Source organism: Procambarus clarkii, chromosome 5, assembly GCF_040958095.1.
Source record: "Procambarus clarkii isolate CNS0578487 chromosome 5, FALCON_Pclarkii_2.0, whole genome shotgun sequence".
NCBI lineage: Eukaryota > Metazoa > Arthropoda > Malacostraca > Decapoda > Cambaridae > Procambarus > Procambarus clarkii.
Window position 1 is genome coordinate 30,564,140 of NC_091154.1, and position 20,259 is coordinate 30,584,398.

Consider the following 20,259-nt stretch of genomic DNA (forward strand, 5'->3'; position numbering starts at 1 on the left):
AGACTCGTTATCTAGCATCCTACCCCTCTCATACATGATCACTTTCTATATCAGTATGGCTTGGGGTTTTTTTGTCCATGTTCTGATACCTATCTATGTTTTTCTGGTATCAGGTCTAACCAGACTGGTCTTTCTGACAGACCTCTTCTTTTCATAAATAATAAAGTATCAAATTTTTTTTTTAAATTCCTTGTGACAGAGTTAACACTGTAAGCACTGAAGAAAGTATTTCAATGTCTGGTGATGTCCAGTGTTGGTGGCACTGGGCTACCTACAAAACGGTCACTTATATTAGCTACATTGTCATATTACTATACAGTGTAAGATCAGTAAAATATTAAGAACAAATAAAAAAATTCAGTATTGTATTACTAAAAGCACAGGAATGATAAGTGGTGAAAAAATAAGGTAAGCTGGAAATTACTTCAGTCCTTGTCTTGTATAGTGTCACTCAAGATTTCACAGGAGCTTTTCAAAATCTGATACTATAATCTGATATAAGTTTGTTTAGTTGTATGGCAGTTTTCATTTTAAAGATATCCAAATTTTGAAGGCTTCTCTGTACTGTACTGTGATACAATATACCTGTACAATCATTTATCTATCTATTGTCTGTGTCTGTTTTTGTTAGCCTCACCCAACTTTGTTGGGAGAGTGGCCTAGGGTATGAGATGGACACCGGCTGGTCGGGGTCAGTCCCATTGGTCCTATTAAGAGGTGGAATAAGGCCCAGTAGTGACAAACCCACCCCCGTTTCCCTCCCCCACAAAATTGGTGAAATGTGGCTGGTTGAGTCCCTAGACTTCACGACTTTCTAGATACATACTGTACTGTACTGTATATTCTGTAAGTGGAAATATCTGTGTTCGAGGTTAGAGGCCATATGGGAAAGACGGAGAAATGGGGGAGGATATGGAGGTTGGATGAGTGGGGTGAAGAAGAAAAATGTGGGAGATGGAAGGGAAGATGGGGAGAAAGGAGAGAATAGAGGGGAATGGGTTGGTGGAGGGGGGGGAGAGACACAGACTATCCCAGGCACCACTGGGTACCCTATTTATAGTATAGTGGCGCCTCGATTAACAAATTTAATCCGTTCTGGCACCGAGCAGAAAACTCGTGGAAAACTCGTCTTGCGAAACAACAACAAAACTGTAGTCGGTAGTGTCTGAGAACCAGCGGGAACGCTCGTTAATCGAGCGAAAGCTTGTCAGTCGAGACAAATTTTCTGCGAGTGGCTTGCTCGTTACTCGAAATGCTCGTAACTGGAACTGCTCGTCACTCGAGGTTCTACTGTACTGTACTCTATAAACAAGGTGACATTAGGCTCCAAATGTCCTGTGTTAGGGGTTAGTGTAATTTCTTTACAAGTAGCTTACATATATTTTTTGGGGCTTGCCAGTGGTGAATATTTTCTGAACACTTACATTAATATATTTTTTTGTTATATTTTGACAGAGAAGAGAGAGAGAAACAGAAGCAGTTAATGCTAGCCCAGGAGATACTCACTACAGGCCAAGGACTTGGAGGAAGTGCAGCAGAAGGTACGTGGCATTAAATGTCTTCCCTTGTTCTAGTAGACATGTTGAAGGTTTACCCGGATCCTGTAATGTTAGTGCGTAAGAGTTCACTCAGTTTCTTTTTTAACCCTCATTCTTATTTTACGGTTTCTGTTTCTGATTTCTCTTTAATACAAATTGTATTAAATTATTTGGAGTATATGAAGTTTTTATTACTCCTAATTTTTTTGTTTTTAAGTTTTGCCTTGCATTAGTACTTTGAGTAGTTTCTTAAACCATATGGTACAGGCGTTAAAAAAGTAGTTACTGCTTTATTGTGTTGTGATTTTGGTTTGATTATTATATTCTATATGAGCTTATAATGGTGCAGTATGTAGCTCCAGTTTCCATTATATTGTTCAGAACCAATTGGGAATTGATTTTGTTATTCAGTTTTAGGGATTTGTATTGTTCATGTTTCAGATTGGACACAGACATTTATTTAAATATTTGGATGGTACTTTTTTATATGGTTCTGAATAATAGTAAAAATGGAGTTGCTACTACAAGTTATTTTATGGTATTATAAACTAATTTAGACCCTTATTAACTATAGTTACAGTGTTGACTCAGTCAGCAATGCAGATGGTTTAAAATATATTGGCTTATCTGTTTCAAGTGGTTAATTTTAATGAGTATATCGTCTATCTGTAACAAACTTACCATGGCTAATATTCATATTTTTCCTCTTTGGGTGTTTTTGTCTCTTGAGAATACCAACTGTGCTAAAATGAGTAGCATTGTTTATAAAAATCTCATGCATCTATATTTATTTGAAACTGATTTGTAGTGTAGAATGTCTTCATATAAAAAAATGATCATATCAAGTAAATACCATACTATTTTATTTAAATGATGGTGCTTGATTATCTGAAAGAATTTTACTCATTAGAGCTCAGTTGGTAATGCTAAAGGTTAATATACATGATACAGTTTGTAACTAAAGCATTATGTCTTAACATCTTGTATTGTGTATACTGGGCCATGCCTTCTAAGTGCCCAGTACACAAAATATAAAATAATTTAAGGCTGATATTCCAAGATCTATGACAGTCACAACTGTATCATTTGTACTGGTCATAACTTTGGTGTGGTCTGCCCTCAAGGTGGAGCTCTGGAGGAAGTGAGACCTGGGTCAAGGGAAGTTGGCATTGATGTGCCTCCCAATGACCCCCCTCCTGTGGTGCCTCAACAGTCTCATCCCACAAAGAAAACTAAAATAAAAAGTGACTCTGAATCTAAGAGTTGTATGACAACTTCTGAGCAGGCTAGTTCAGCCATATGTGGTGTTAACTTGTCGTCAGTTGTCCAGCACAAATCTAATAAAACAGTTAACTCTGAAGTTGGTGCTAAGCCTCAGTTCAAGCAGCAAATGTTGCAAAACACAAGAGCATCAAGTAGACGGGCTTCTGACACATTGGCCAGCTACCTGGGGAGAGGCACACCAAAGGTGCAGGGGTCTGGGTATCCTCGTGGCCCTTTCAGTGCAGTTACTCGCAGTTTAGAGAGGCATTGCAATAGAGGGAACCAGCGAACCACTTTTGGCCAGGATCTTTCCAACATGATATCAAACTGGGGTAACTAACAACTGAGTAATATGGTGCATGGTGTTGCTGTTATCTCACTTAATAACACTAATTTTTGGGTTGCTTCATATGCTAGATTCAAATATTTAAACATTAATGTAATAATCTTTAGTTGTATGCAATGTTTGGGCTTTTGCTGTGTTGTTGGGATGCATGTTGCCGCATGATATTATATATTTTTTGTTTTATTGCAAAATGTGTAAACCATTTTACCAATGCATGATGTAACTAATTACCTTTGATGATTGTTATATCTTTCGGTGTATTAGGTTACATAAATACAAATTATGGCACATTAATAACTTTATTTTGTTATTATTTTCACAATATAACAAGAGTAGCAGATGTAAATACATTCAGTTTGAAATTTCATTGCACTAATGTTCTATCATAAAATAATTTTTTTCTTAATTACATCAAGCATGAATTACAAAACAGCGATCATATGTCTGTTTCTTCCTACATATTTCAAGACCTCATAATGTTGATATTCTGTCAGTAAATTAACTCTCTGAATGATAACATGGAGATACAGTAATTAAATTAAGTTGTTTGCTTGAATCGACTCTACTTTTCTTAAAATACAGATAAACTTAATTGATGTCATGCCTTGTACATATTCAGTATATATACATTAAACAATTGATATTATGATCAATAAAAGCTGTAGTGTCTCATTAACATCTTTGCTTGTACTTCCAGTGTATTCTTAAGAATACAACAAAACTGTTCTAACTAAACTATCCAATTTTTAATGATTAATTCACAATTTAAAAATTACTCGATTGTTTGTCCGTGTAGCTGCCCGTAACCGAGAATTGTTGAGTCGCGAACCTGGAATGGGGAAGCTGGTTCGTGCCTCGTCTGATGAATCGCTAGCCTCTCAAACTCTCCAGCGCACCAATCACGCACATCAACCTTCTTCGCATGAGCACATTTCATCACAGGGTAAATGTTGGGAACTGGTGCTACCTGGCAGGGGGTCTTCTGGCTCTGTTGATTATGGATATGTTGGCACAACTCTAATGGTTTCCTGAAAATCTTCATTAAAACTCCCAAGAGTATTCTCCTTAATTTAATAGCAAAATGGGGAATTTGAAAGCCTTATTTAAATAATCAATTCGTGCTACATACAGATTATTTTAAGGTTGATGTGATTATTTATATTTAGGATAATGAGATTATAATATTTAAAGTGTTTTCAAAGTAAGAAACTGAGGATTTTATGAGGAAAGTTTTAGTAAATATTCAGATCTTAGGAAATTTCCTTAAGTGTATCACAATTTAAATAGAAATATATTACTATAATGTTTACAGTGGAACCCTGCTTATCCAAAACCTATTGATGCAGCTGAGCACTTACATTGAATGAATTCCAGACCAGTTAAAACACTGATTGAACAATGCAGGCAGTGTTTTGGGTTTAAGGACTGCAATAACGTTATCCCCAGCCATTGTACTTACTTGATGTAAAAATGAAGTGAAAGAGAATCAAAAATAAGCAAGACAAGGGTGCATAGGTAAGAATCATGCTCCAAGTGGGGAATTATCTGTTAGGCAACAGAAAAAACTAGAATCGGTGTCATGTGTCGTTAGAGGTTACCACAACATGGAGGCCAGACGAACATTAATCCTGAACACCGGCAAGAGGTGTTCAGGATTATAAAATAAAAGATAAATCACAAGGCATTAAACTACAGGGACACATGAAGCACTTTCTACTCTGACTCACTTGGTAGTAAGATAAATGTTTAGCTAAAATAGCTGATGTACCTGGTGCAAAACTGGAGGAGTATTCTAAAAGAAATAAGATGAAATGATATGAAGGAAGATAGATAATGAAGGGAGTGATACTAAGGAATTTTGGAAGCAGAGAATATTAGAGAAAGATCAGCAACACATTAAGAACTGGTAATACTCAACATGAATAATTGCAAATCCCACAAAGCGTTTGGAGTGCAAAGAGGTCTAGCCCAAATAGTTTGGATAAGCAGGATTTCATTTGTATTGAAGGTTATTACAGTTTATTTGAATTATAAAATGTAAGTTCCCTATTGAAAAGTTGAATTGTGTTAGTAATTCATGAGAATGTTCATTTAATGTATTTTGTATTGCTAAAACAAATTCTTTATTACCACATCATAAGCTGGGAATTTGTGGTACATAGAAAATCTGAATATCCACTGGAACATTTTCTTCATGACATGATTTCATCAAATTAAATATCTTGACATTAAATTGAGGAATTTCTATACCTCGTGCAGAATGCTTTCATCCTTTATTCTTATCAAAACTTCCTTCCTCCTGTCATGCTTAAGGAGAACAGCCTTTTTTGTAAACTTTATTAACGGACTAGGCCCAGCCCTTATAAAGGTTTGAGCCCCCTGGTTGTCTCACTGGTCTTCATAGTGTCTGGATAGTGTTTTGCACTGTCATAGCAAACATTCAGCTACAGATCTTTGGTGACCGTACTTGTTATCTTGGCATAAAGCTCCACCAGTTTCAGGCCAAGATATTAATGTTTTTTTAGTCTTTGCCAAAAACTGTTAAAGGCATGTACATGATATCTTATTTACTGGAGGTAAATTTGAAGAAGTATTGCAATCATAAAAGTAAAATAAGGTAAATAAGGTAATTTTTCATGGATACTAATTCTTAGTTTTAAATTACAGTATGTAATAGAAATTTCAGAACAAAGGAAGAAAGATATACATTAAATTTAATGTGAAAGTGTTTAATAAACAAACATTAATAAACAATGTTTGTTTATTACTGTTAAAAACTTTTGGTATTATTTGTGTTTAAATAATAACAATAACTAAGACTGTTCTTTAAATTTTTTATAAGAGCACTGCCCAGAACTGTTTGCCTTTGTAGTTATAAAGGGCCCTAGATCTCCAATTAAAAATTACTAAATCAAGTGTTTTTAAAATAAATCTGCATACTGTAGCATAATCACAACTTTGTTCTACACATGGAGAATGGACCACAATCACAAAGGTATCAAAGAAAGCAATGTTAACCTTGGAAACAGTACAGCCAAGCTGAGGCATTCAGAGAGATATAGACAATGGCATATGCAAATATTGTACTGACATGGAGGATGGAAAAGAAAAAATGTACCATAGTTACAGTACTTGTATGGAATAAACTGCTGGCATTTTCATCCAGAAATGTGCAAGATCTCGCAGGACAAAAGACATTGTTATGGCCTAGGATGCCCAGATTAGCACATAAATAACATGAAGCATTGCAAACAGGTTAGAAATAAATAGACCCGTTCATACAAGGGAACACGTATGGTGCTGTAACTTTCATAACTGCAAGAGACCGAGGAGAACAACCTGGGAGTAGACATAATGTTAGCATTAACATTAGGGGCACATGTAAATAGAATAGAGATGGCAGTTATGCATAATTTGCAAATATAATGATGCCAATGGAGACCTGTACAATGATTTATTTTCAACATTATACACAGCTGACATCATTTCAGTCCTAGAATGGGATTTCCAGTTTTGAGTCTCCCAGCCCCCACTGTAAAGCTTAAGAGGCAAATTGAGAAAGTCCAGAGATTCACTCAAAGCTTAGTTCATAAAATAATAGAATCAAGTTAGTAATTTCATAATAATTCATTAGGTCGGGGAACAGGCAGCCAGTGTGTGTTTATACACATTAGACTTATAGCGAGGTAACCGAGGTCGAATAACTGAACTCCCATAATGCCACCGCACAACATGCTGAATAATGCCTGGGTACCTACTTTCTGCTAGGTGAACAAGTTCATTAGGTGATAGGAAATGAGCCCAACCATTTCTGTTTTGCCTGGGATTGTAACTCGAAATTCTCGACTGTGGGTTGAGAACAAACCTGATTGTGCTACAGGGACCCTTTAAGTTTTATTTTTATTTTATTTTATTTTATTTTATTTTACTTGTATGTACAAGAGATCTTACATTCTTGTAAAACCACTAGCATGCATAGCATTTCGGGCAGGTCTTAATCCTAATTTTCCTCGGAATATGAGTACCAAATCATGTAACAACTATTACATGATTTGGTACCCATTCACTGCTGGGTAAGCAGAGGCTTCAGTTAAGGATTGGCACCCAGTCAAGCCTCCCCAGCCAGACAGAATACAAACCCAGGCCAAAGCTCTAGCGAAGCGCCAGGTGAGTGCTTTACCACTGCACCACGGGGACTGCTGTGAATTGCTGTGGAAGTTATGTTGACAATACAAGAACTCGACATAAAAGAGGACCGATGATGATATTTCATTATATATTGTATATTGAGAGGAATGGTCTCTTTCAGATGAGGCAATGCAGAACAAGGAAAAAGAGGTGGAAACAAAGTGCAAATGAGCCAGAGAAATGTAATGAAATATTCATGTCCAGTGCAGAAGGTAAAGAAATGAAGCAAGCATGAAGACGGAGTCTTGAAAGTTACCTCATTGACTATAATAGCAATTATGACAGCATTCAAACTTTGGGAAATTTAGATGCACATAATTCTATCTATGAGGCGGTGCTCAATAGCTACATATTTCTTCTCATAGACATTGCTAGGAAAGGACACAAGATCACAAATATCACTTCTTCCAACACCCTTGAAACTATGACAAAAGTTCAAAACTCTCCACACTGCTTTAAATTGGATATTATTTCTGCTTGTTGGAACTGTGAAGGACAGAGCTGAGAAAATGGCTCACCAGTGAGATAGATGAAACAGTCCAGCACCATCAAAGCACAATGCCAGATTAAAAATGAAGCATGTTGATTAGAATCCCAAAGAGAATCTATCCAATGAAGTATGTACTGCCAGAGAAGGAAAGAGAAGATTGAGGTATGGGATAAGATACAGCTGGATGTTCATTGACCAAGTCATGAGTAAGGAAGAAAAAAAGTGCAAGCTAAGAGAATTAGAGAGGAAAAGTGCAGGGGGAATGATAAGAGGGACAGGAAATGTCCCTCTTTGGAGGAATAAAGGAGCGAGAATTTGGAGGAGTAAAATGTGAGGCCAAGGCAGGAGGAGGATAATTAGGCACAGCAAGAAAGTGGACCTAATGAGACTGACAAGGAAATAAACCAGGGAAATGAGAGTGCATGACTAGATCAACACTCGTAATGATACTGTACTCTCCAAAATAAAACTAGCTCAATTGAAGAATCTAGCCCTGGGGAAAGAAACTTAAGTAGCCTAGTAGGAAGGAGCAGTATAAAAATTTGGTACAGAAATGCAGATGCCATTACAACTAAAGGGGGTAGAGCTTTAGATGGCATAACAGATGGCATAACGGAATCCTCATTCCATTGTAGTTAAGAGTCAAAACTGAGGAACGTAATAGAGGATGCACTATTCCCAAGAGGATACCTGGTAGTAAGAAAGGAAAGGCCGACCTGGTTTTGAACCCTAGGGGAGAAAATTGAGCAACGTTCCTTCACCGTTTGGGACCTGTACAGCCAGCAGCCATTAACTGGAATTGGCATCCACCAATTGCTTGGTGGATCATATTCTAGAGAAAATATTGTTTATTATAGGTAACTAGTTTCAGCACTGCTAACTGGTGGTTGTTAGTGGTAGTGTTTGTGGATAGTTAGGTAGTTAGCCAGGACATAACTTGGCAGTCTGTGTTTCCAAGGTGCATTCAGAGATTAATATAATATTGCCTTAGACAACAATTGAGTGGGTTAGCACAGAAACAAGGAGATTGGCAAGGTAATTAATTTAATTAAAAAAATACAAGACTTGAGCCACAAATATGACCAAATGCCAGGACAGGCTGAACACTATTCATATACGGTATAAAGATCTGTGAGTTGACCTCATTATATTCCTTCAGTATATTTGGGTCCTTAGTCTAATTCAGAAATCATGACAACATAATTTGTATAATTTAATTCAAGAAGAATGAAACATGTTAATAAATATATTAAATACTGTTAAAAGTTGCATATATATTACAGTATTTAAAATCTGTATAATAAAGCTTAAACTAATAATTACAGAAATGTGCTTGCATGAGTTTGTTGTATGTACTATTGGCCTTGTCTGTTGCTAACCATTTTAACATTTAATTCTCATATTCTTGACATAATTGAAGAAAACTGTAAAACTTAATATTTATTTGCATTCTTATTAGAATCATTATTTTTGTATTTTATTCCACAAATGTGTGCTTATATTAACTGTACAATACAAATAATTCCCAGACGTTTTGAGATCGAGGCTAGATTTTGGTCCAGGATTGGGTATGAAGAAGTCTTCTAGCTTGGAGTCTCTACAGACCATGGTTCAAGAGGTGAGTATTTGTTAATTAAAGTTTGCTTGAAGTACGCTGTGATATTCTCTGAGCACCTCTTGGTATGAAATTTGTTACCTGAATGGCATTATTGGCAGAATTTTAACCAAAATTTAGTATTCTAACTTCAGTCCTATCTAACTGCTGTGACACAGCATGTCACTTTATTACATAATCATTCTCTCTACTGGTGATTGAAATCTTAACCATTACACTGCGCTTCAAATATGACAAGTCTCTAGGGTGCAGGGAAAAAAATGACTTCCAACAAATTTTTGTTTTATTCCAGAATTGTTAAATTCCCTTCCCTGACCACACACATGTTGAAATAAATGTAAACAAATACTTCCTTTGGCCACAGTGGTGTCCACAAAATGGGGTGTGACATCATGGCTGGGTGGTCTCCCACGGTGAAGACTTCTGGGGCCAGATTCACAAAGCGGTTACGTAAGCACTTACAAACCTGTACATCTTTTCTCAATCTTTGGCGGCTTTGTTTACAATTATTAAACAGTTAATGAGTCCCTAAGCACCAGGAGGCTGTTTATAACAACAACAACAGTTGATTGGGAAGTTTTTATGCTTGTAAACTTTTTAATAAATGAACCAAAGCCATCAAAGATTGAGGAAAGATGTACATGTACGTAAGTACTTGTGTAACTGCTTCATGAATCTGGCTCTGGATGTGTTCACATAGTAGATTCAACAAGCACAAGTTGCCACAAATTTTATTATGTTAAGTTTTTGTACACTACTGTGACCACAAACATTATTAATTTTTCCAGTTAATTATTAATTACTGTACTCTTAATTAATTGAATTTAATTATTTACTCTTTCAACTTATTTACACACTATACACCATTACAGAGTATATATATCACTATAAACACACTTAGTACTACACAACTACACAAGTGTGTGATAATCACTGAAGCAGTCAATGGCACAAAACGCAACTTTGCACCCAACGCACCACATACAAACACACTTTCACTCCCTCTCTCTACATTGCATGTGCTTGCAAATAACGCAAGCACGTTTACCCTTGTCATGTGTTCCTGTTCTTGTGTAACCAAGCTTGTGTACAGTAAAACCTCCTTTGTTACTCAATCTGTCGGGAGCTATGTGAGGGATTGATGGTGTACAAACTCGAGTCACAACAATATCTTCCAGCCAAAATTTCATCAGCAATTGTTCCAACTGTCTACAACTTTGTTTGGGAAATTTAATTTTCTTGTATGTACTGTATTTCTTTGTCTGTATGTTTAGTTAGCTGAAGTCTATAATCTATTGTTCTTAAAGCACCAGGTCTCTGGAATTCTTCCCTATCAATTTTGGTGATTTCCATTACTATTTTGTATGTAGTGATCATATCACCTCATTTTTTTCTTTTATCATCTAGTTTTGGCATGTTTAATGACTCTAACCTCTCATAGTAGCTTTTGTCTTCCAGTTCTGGAAGCCATTTAGTTGCATGTCTATGCTTCTCTTCAAGTTTGTTAATGTACTTCTTAAGATATGAGTGGCATACAACCGCTGCATATTCCAGCTTTGGTTGCACAAAGGTTCGTGAACAATTTCTTTAGTACTGTATATCACCATCCATGTATTTAAAAGTAATTCTGAAATTGGAAAGTGTAGCATAGGCTCCTCACACAGGTTTCTTTGTTGTTCTCGGGTGACAGTTTTCTATCTGGAACTACCCCCTAGACCTCTTTCTTTATCATAATTTGGTAAATCTTTTTTTTGCATAATTTGTAGGTTGTGTGTGGCCTATTTTCTCTTATTCCAAATTCCATTAAGTGGCATTTATTCATTAAATACCATTTGCTAAGTGGTGCTCCATACGCTTAATTTGTCCAGGTCTTCTTGATGAATGAATCACAGCCTGGTGTTTATCAAGTTCTCTGGAGATGTTTATCAAGTTCTCTCTTGAATTCTGTGAATGGTCGGCCAGTTATGCCTCTTTATGTGTAGTGTAAGCGTATTGAACAGTCTCTAGATAAGAGATGCAAAAACAAGACTATAGTATTTATAATACTCCTGTAGATAGTGTGTGAGAGATGAATATATGAACGTTTATGAATAACGGTCTGATGACTCATTTTAGTGATCGGAAAATGTTAGTAACAAATGGCCAATTATTGTTAAGTCATGGTTGAAGTTTGCTGATGTACATAATTATTTTGCATGTTGTGGAAAAAATATTTTTTTCTAGATGGCCTTGGAAGAAGAGGGACATCGAATGGGTTCAGGTCGAGTGCCAAGGGGACGAGGCTGCAATGAGAGCTTTCGTGCTGCTGTTGATCGATCATATGATGTTCCTCTTAATGGCCTTCGCAACAAAATGGAAACTCGTAAGTTTATTTAAAAATTTAGTTTATTTGATCAAGGTTTGAATACGTTTATTATGTAAAGCCAAAACTTTTATTCTGCTCATTTAACCCTTAAACTGCGCAACGCGCCTGCAGGCTCGCGTCTGGTTTGCGCAACGCGCCTCCGGGTATTTGTATTTTTCACGTTCCATTCAAAACTCCCGCGGCTACATGGGGTTCACATCAGCTTCCTCAGGGCTCTTGTAAACAGACGCCATCTTTAAAAAAAATCGTGGTCCACATTCCCAGGTGTGGGAGCCTCAGTAGTGTGTGAGCAACCAAGGCTGGCGCTCGCAGCATGAGCGCACAGCTTTGCTGTTCAGCATGTGACCACAGCATCGCCTAATAATGTCAAAATATATATATAACTTGTATTATTTAGCTATGATAGTGTTATATTAGAGCCTGAGTGTGATAATGACTGGGTACAATGTTCAAATATCAGTGATTCAATGCTGTTCACGATGTTCACAGCGCTAGCTAGCCACAGGACCACAGCATTATTTCGTTCATCTAGGAATCTTCAAATGATTTCTTAGGCTCCTTTTCAAAATAAACGTGTGGTCAATTATTCATTTACAGGAATTAGTGACCAGGATTGTGATAATAGTGGGATTGTGGTTATAATTAGCGTTGTGCGTAGTATTGTGGAAGGAGGAATTTTGATGAGGGAGGAAGGGCGAGAATTGAGGTATCCTCATTGTGTGTGTGTGGCTGCCACTCTTGTTTTGCTCACCATACTAGCTTAGTGGTTCGCTATGGGCAACACCTATGTACATGGGTATATATAGTGTGTGTATATATTGTAAGAACAGCAACAGGAGAATGTTGAGAGGAGCTATTTTGGTGAGGGAGGTGACGTAATCGTAGCGTCGTCTGCTGTGTGATTTTTCATGCAGTGTATGGTGGCCACTGTACTAATTGGACACAATACCGGCTTACTTGCATAGTTCTGGTAAATAAAACATGTAGATATGTATATAGAACATGTGTAATAAGAACTATAACAATATGGTGGGAGGAGCAATGTTAGCGAGTAAGATGTTGGAGTGAGGGAGACTGGCTGGGTGTGGCTGCTCTCACTCGAGGTGTTCTGAATGTGTTCATGGCCAAATGCTCCTATTGGCCCATACGAGGCAGCTGCTATTGGCTCATACGAGGCAGCTGCTATTGGCCCATACGAGGCAGCTGCTATTGGCCCATATGAGTCAGCTGCTGTTGGCCCATACGAGGCAGCTGCTATTGGCCCATACGAGGCAGCTGCTATTGGCCCATACGAGGCAGCTGCTATTGGCCCATACGAGGCAGCTGCTATTGGCCCATATAAGGCAGCTGCTGTTGGCCCATACGAGGCAGCTGCTATTGGCCCATACGAAGCAGCTGTTACGCGGTGTTCTGAATGTGTTGATGGTGAATGTATATAGTAGTGTGTGACAGTGTATAGTGTGTAAATAGATTTATATATACACAAATTAGCATGATACATAGTAAATATGTGTACACAAGTTTCATGCACGTAACACAGTGTCTACGGACAGTACGGATATTGTACTGTGATATTATAGTGTACGTGTTCATTATACATTGGATTCGCACATAAAAACAATGAAAATGTATTTGGAAAGGTGCGCAAAAAATGAAAGAAAATATATTCGCGGCAACTCGCGAGCGCCCCACCGCCCCCGAGAGCTTACGGCACGGGCGCACGGGGAATGATGACGTCACGCCCCAACTTCCGGACCCCATAGCAGCCAAAGTAAATACAATTTCGACTTTTTTTTTACAAACCCATACTGAGGGAAGGGTTTTTGACACTTTAAAAAGAAAAAAGAATTTTTTCCAGAGAATTTATTTCCTGCGCACTGCGGGGGTGTCACATTTGGAGGCAACGCAGTTAAGGGGTTAATGAACTTGTCTATGCTACCATTTTATTTTTATTCCAAAAGAAATAAATTAGTACAATATCACTGCAATATTTTAATTTCAATTATAATTACAGTAAATGTGCTTAAAAATGTTAAATTTTAATAATCTCTTGGGTTGCAGTTCTTCAGTGTATGTCTTGGTTTCAAAAGGTGTGTAAAGTATTCTGTCAGGGCATTTGTTACCAGGATTCTCACTACTGGGACTGTTACTACCAGGGCTCTCACTGCAACTGTCATTACCAGGGCTCTTCCTACCAGGACTTTCACAACCAGGGCTCACGCTGTCTCACACACAGTACTCCCACTATGAGCTCTTACTGCCGGGGCACTTTCTACTAGGGTTCTCAGTGCCAGAATTCTCACTACTAGGGCTTTCACTACTGGGGCTCTCATTACCAGCATAATACCAGGGTACCCACTACCAGGGTACTCACTATGGGGACTTTCAGTACCAGGGTTCTCACTACCAGGACTCACTTCTGTGGCTCTCACTACTGGGGCTTTTATTGAATTCTGCTGAATAAGGCTTCATGTTAAATGAAAGAGCTTTGTATATATAATAGTTTTTAAATATTTTCTTTATAATTTTTACATTATAATTTAATGTTTGTTTAATTATAAATACATTAAAACATATTTGTTAAAACCAATTCTATTTGATGTTTCATTTAAAAATGTTTTATAAAATGAATTTTTATTTTTCAAAATTTATTTAAATATATCTAGAAAAACTTTGACATAATCCTTGGTGCAGAGTACCATATCTAATAAAAATTTGTTCATTTTTAGTTGCAGAAGAAGAGTCTGAATCAAGTGGCTCTGGCTTCGGGAGGGGCAATAGTCGACAGTCTTCGGTAAATTCTGCTGCCGAGGACAAGCACAAGAAAATTGGTAAAAAGAAGCCAGGGATCTTTAAAGGTCTTGGCTCCATGTTCAGGTGAGATTTAAGGATGTATATTCTCATTGCACAAATACCTTTCTTTAATTTAACCTCCTTAACTGCACACCTAAATTAGAGTATATTTTCTGGTTTGCATAAAAAATATAAAGAATTTCTTTTTGGTATCATGAAACATTGTACACTGATCATGGGAAAATAATTAAAAAAAATAGTTCTAATCGATATAGTTTAGCAGTAGAAAGCTGGAGAAATTGTGATTGCATCTATTGCAGTGGCTTAGAGGCTGAAGCACCAGGCCCGTTCCTGGAAATGTTGACAGTCCTCAGTTTCTCATCCCTTGTTGTTAAGAACTATTATTTGCTGTTATTTCATATTCTGGAAGGTAATATTCAAGTTCACATCTTGAAGTATATTCCTCCTCCTCACTGAGATCTTCCAGGTCCTTCAAAGTCCTTGTTATTTTGCATAGTGTCAGTGGTCCCTGGTATGGTCACTCTGCCTGTTTGAGTCACTGGATGGTCATATACCAGACATGGTGCGCATCATGTTTAGTGAGGTCCGGGAAGGAAGCTAAAGCTCTCAGGATTTTTCCAATATGACTAACGATTGCCAGAGATCTCTAGTGTCGAGTGTCGTCCCCGTTTTCGTCGTCTCATCTTCTGGCGTGTTGTTTAGTCTTCTTTTCATAAATTAGTTTGGAAAATTATTGATTTACAATATGAGCATGGAAAATGTATTAAAAATATGATACTGATTTAAGTATAGAAAACAATTTGTGAATCCAGCTTAATCTTTTGAATGAAACCTGAAAAGGGAAAGCATTCCATTATACATGTAGATATATACTTTGTATACTATACAATAAAATATAATTATAAAACATGGAAAACACATGGTCAGAGCACATGCCCTCAAATTAGGGCTGGATTCCTCAGATAAGACATCAAACTCATAAGTGCAATTAAGTGTACAGTACAAGCTAAGTAAAATATTTATAATATTTTCATTACAGCCTAAGAAACGGCTACCACATCTAAGGAAGGCAGCAGGCACACAAATTACCCACTCCCGGCATGGGGAAGTAGTGACGAAAAATAACGATGCGAGATTTATCCGAGGTCTCGTAATCGTATTTTGTATAATTACAATTACGAGATGAGCAAAAATAAGAAAAAATACTAATTGGCAGAAATCACTCAAGGTAATAACTGACAAGCTGGAATTCACTGATAAAGATGCAATAAAGCACCTAAATTATTGAGACTATCTCAAAGCTCTCCAAATGTACTCTCTAGAAAGGAGATGAGAGAGATATCAAATAATATACATGTGGAAAATACTGGAGGGCCAGGTCCCAAATCTACACAGTAAAATAACAACATACTGGAGTGAACGATATGGAAGAAAATGCAGAATAGAACCAGTGAAGAGCAGGGGTACCATAGGCACAATTAGAGAACACTGTATAGACATCAGAGGTCCATGGCTGTTCAACATCCTTCCAGTGAGCATAAGAAATATTGCCAGAACAAATGTGGACATATTCAAGAGAAAACTAGATAGTTTTCATCAAGGAGTGCCGGACCAACCGGGCTGTGGTGGGTATGTGGGCCTGCTGGCTGCTGCAAACAACAGCCTGGTGGATCAAGCTCTCACAAGTCAAGCCTGGCCTCGGGCCGGGCTTGACTTGTTTGGGGAGTAGAACTCCCAGAACTCCATCAAGCAGGTATCACCATGATCTTCTGAAAGTGTATTTTTTTTCTTAAATTCAAATTCAGAGGGAAAATCTTGTGGTTGACTTTGACCCATTGTGTAGAGATCTGGATTTTTTTAGGGTGAAGGGTCCACTGAGGATGACAATAAATGTCAGGAGACATGTTTGCCCTAATTTTTCTTTGTGCTATTTGCTGTATTTTTCTAACTACTTTTTACAATATTCCCTCCACTGGTTTGTGTGGCTGCCATTCCATTCCTTGAAAGTTGGCAAAAGGAAAAGGATGCTTTTCAATTGATACCTGTATACAGTAGTTTGTCTATCATGAAGATCATTATTAAGAGGAGGGTGCAAGTTCCCCTTAAATTACTGAATATCTTGAGATGCAAGTAAAAATTCTAAGTTGTTTGATTATATGTTATATAAATCTTTCATCACTTTATTACAACGAAGCTAATAGATATGAAACTTTATATACTATATATATGTAATCTAGATTAATGTCATTTTAATTTGTAGAAAAACAGTTGCTCCAATGGCTGGAACTATTCAGGTTTGTGCAAAAGATATTTCAGTAATATCTTGAAAACTGAAGCATTTTGTGCAGGCATTTAATAGGAAGTCAAGTACCATTTACCCATTAGTGGTATCCAACAGTGTGATTGGAAATGCAGAATGGACCCAGTGAAAGGTAGATATGCTATATATATGCACAGAGAACACTGTATGAACATTAGAGGTCTGTAAGAAATATGGTCCCAACAAAAGTGATGTTCAAGAAAAAAATTAGCACATTCATGCAAGAAGTGCCACTTCAAGCAACGGCGTTTTAGACCAAGGTATCACAAGCTATCTCCTTTAGGGCAGAGACGTCTGATGACTACTCTTATGCAGAACTTATTGACAGTAAAAAAAAAAAAAAATGTTAGTGCAAGATTCAAAAGGTCAAATGAGTGCTCTGCTATATGAAAGAAGTCACTGCCATTATGAGAATTGTTGATGTGAGATGCTTTCAACCACCCATTTTCTGGTTGGGTTTGGAATTCTGCAGCAAGTCACTGGAGTCTGGAGCAATCTGGATTATTTACTGTGTACTGTGCTCTTCAAGCCAGGCATCTAGCAGTAAGAGTTCCTAGACCAATAGTCATGCTCATAGTTTGAATGGTCTAACATGCATGAGGCCGTTATATTACCACGTTGATCTTTGCCTAGACAAGAGGAGATGCACAGTGTAACTGAACATCTACTACTCTTGGTGTTTACAGGAAACTGTCTCCATTAGTGTGAGATAGACCTGTTCATTGCCCTGCCACACAGCCAACTGCAGTGGTTCTCTCTTGCCATGTGTGACTTACCAGTTATTCTAGTGTTGAGGAATTTCTGTTATACTGGACAAATGTAAGAGTTTATTAAAGCTCAAGATGTATTAAAATGTTTACTATGCACCTTGTATAAAGGGGAGATGTGTTTTGATATACTGTACTATATTTGCCAGCATTTACTTACATACCTTTATTTTACAAGGATATTTTTTGGAAAAAACTATTTTAGTTGTTTCATCATACATTTATTGAAAGATATTTTAGTGTGGATTTTGTACCCCAACTCTTATCTCCAATGAGAATCAGCTGTATAGTTGTTTATATTTTGGGCAAGAGAATTGCTATACAGGATGTGAAACTTGTATTTCTCGATGTGATGTTTTGTTTTGCTGCATCAGGCCACCAGGGCGGTGCATCGGTGGTGTTGCACCATCACAGCACTCTGGTTTTGTTGTCATTCACTCATTGCAAATGGCTGGCTGGCAGAGAAAGTTTAACATTCCTTTCAAATTTCTTGGAGCATTTTCTATTTAGATAATGAATAAATATGTCTTAAAGGTAATACAGTCGTTAAATAATGTGTGACACATATCAGGTGTAGGTTATGTATGCTGGGTAAGGTGGCGAGATGATGCGAGCTTCCCTCATAACTGCTGATGTATCATAAGCAATTTTTCATAAGTGTGTGATAACAGACCATGATAACCTGGCTTGTTTTTAACATTTTATTATTAGTAACACAATTTACTGTAATAATTTGGCTTGTTTTCAATATTTTATTAACGAAGATTCATGTGCCTAGCGAACTTACCCAGTATTCTCGTCGGTCTCCCTAGCCTTCGGTGCTCGGTCTCCCATCCGTAATGTGGCCGCATTAGACGCAGGGCAATTTTTTTTAAACATTTTAAAATAAAAAAAAGTGTGTCTTTGTGTGTCGACACCAGCAAATACGGTACCTTATTAATCACACTAGGTTATTCTTCTGTAGTTAGACAGTAATGATACTCATTTATAGTAATTATAATATTCTCAGAGAAGTGTGTATAGAGTATATTTGTACAAATTGTGTGCAATTTGATGATAGAATTCATTTAAGGGACACTAATATGTCTGCATTTATTTTAGTTTAGTGTATGGCTCATATGTCACTTGTGCAGTAATATTTGTTTAATGAGGTGCATGCACAATCTTAATCAATTTATCTTATTCAAAAGTTATTACCTGATTAGAACATTATTATTACTATCATTAAAGCATCATTATTACAAAATTAATGATTATTGCTATTACTGGCACTATGCTATTAAATTCACTATCTGCGATTTGTGAAGTATAATTATCCCTTTTTGTAACTCAGACTCTAGGTTACAAGTATGAGTTACAAATTAGGCCTGGCCAGTTTATTGTGTTGCATAATATTTAATCTACTAACCCTCTTGCATAGAATTAGCTTAGTTTATTCAGAGCAACACATCCTACTTTTAATTAAAGTTAAGGGATGCTAAGAACCATCTCCTCACTAGTACTATAAGAGCTTAGTGAATCAGATTCTGGCATTCCGAGTCTCTGAGTATCTGAACGAATTGATGTTTGTGTTTTTTTACACATTTTGATCTTTTAACCCAGATCACTTTGCCAGTTTAGTGATTGCTAATCAGACCCATATAGCAGTATGAGAATATTATTTTATCATATGTAGCAGTGATGCCTGATATCTGCACGCCATATTATTATTAGTATTGTTATCTCTCTTGAAAAGTTAGTCCCCTGCATTCCTTCAACAAGTAAACTTCAGAGAGATGAACATTGTAACTCTCAGTGGATAGTGAGCATTTTACACTGTGTAAATATAACACTTGGCCAACTGGTTAATGTAATCCAAACTACATTTTGTTTTTATGTAGGTAGAGTAGCTCATTAATAAATCAAGATAAGGTATTTAATTTTTCTCTACTTTCCCTTATTCATTTATGACCTGTGATTGGCAGGAGTTATTTATTCCATGAACTACCATTTGGCCATTAGCAGCATTAATAAATGGGATGTAGCATGAACCTGAATGCTCTATATATTCCCTAGTTCAGAAGTGAGAGCTTAACACTATCGCATTCCATACGGGCGCACCGCAGAAATGACGTCATGCGCCATTCGGTGCGGGCGAGCGTGCGGCGACACCGAAAAGTGTATATGCGTTTCAGTTTTCTCACCTTATTTCTCGTGCTACGTCGTTTGTTTTGGTATCATTGTGTTCGCAATAGAATTCTCTATAGGGGTATATGCATATACGGTCTAAAAGCCCGGCGTGACTCCCCACAGCAAAGCCTAAAGTCAGCCAAGTTACCTCATGAACGAGCACCAATTGGCACACCTGCAGACTAATGTGTATACAGTACTCGTTCAGTTTGATTACATAAATTTTTGTGTTACGTGTTTCATCTTGGTATCAAATTGTTCACAAAATAAAGGCAGGTATTTTAAAACTAGTCCCATAATAATAGAACAATAAATGGAATTTTAACAAATATTTTAACTTTTGGACACTTTTTGACGCTCACCACCACAAAATTATTTATATCT

General features: G+C 37.1%; 1 protein-coding gene across 17 annotated transcripts in view; it reads left to right on the forward strand.

Annotated features, from left to right (window-relative positions):
• The window catches only part of LOC123762033 (partitioning defective 3 homolog), a 324,827-nt gene that overhangs the window by 272,022 nt on the left and 32,546 nt on the right, over window positions 1–20,259 (forward strand). For 14 of the 17 annotated variants that reach the window (XM_069300392.1, XM_069300437.1, XM_045748364.2 and 11 more), the window contains 6 exons: window positions 1,456–1,541; window positions 2,663–3,133; window positions 3,944–4,090; window positions 9,355–9,443; window positions 11,664–11,802; window positions 14,535–14,682. In XM_069300392.1, the coding sequence (XP_069156493.1) occupies window positions 1,456–1,541; window positions 2,663–3,133; window positions 3,944–4,090; window positions 9,355–9,443; window positions 11,664–11,802; window positions 14,535–14,682 (1,080 nt within the window). The remainder of the gene's footprint in view (window positions 1–1,455; window positions 1,542–2,662; window positions 3,134–3,943; window positions 4,091–9,354; window positions 9,444–11,663; window positions 11,803–14,534; window positions 14,683–20,259) is intronic. The other 3 variants (XM_069300405.1, XM_069300443.1, XM_069300447.1) reach the window with 3 other exon arrangements.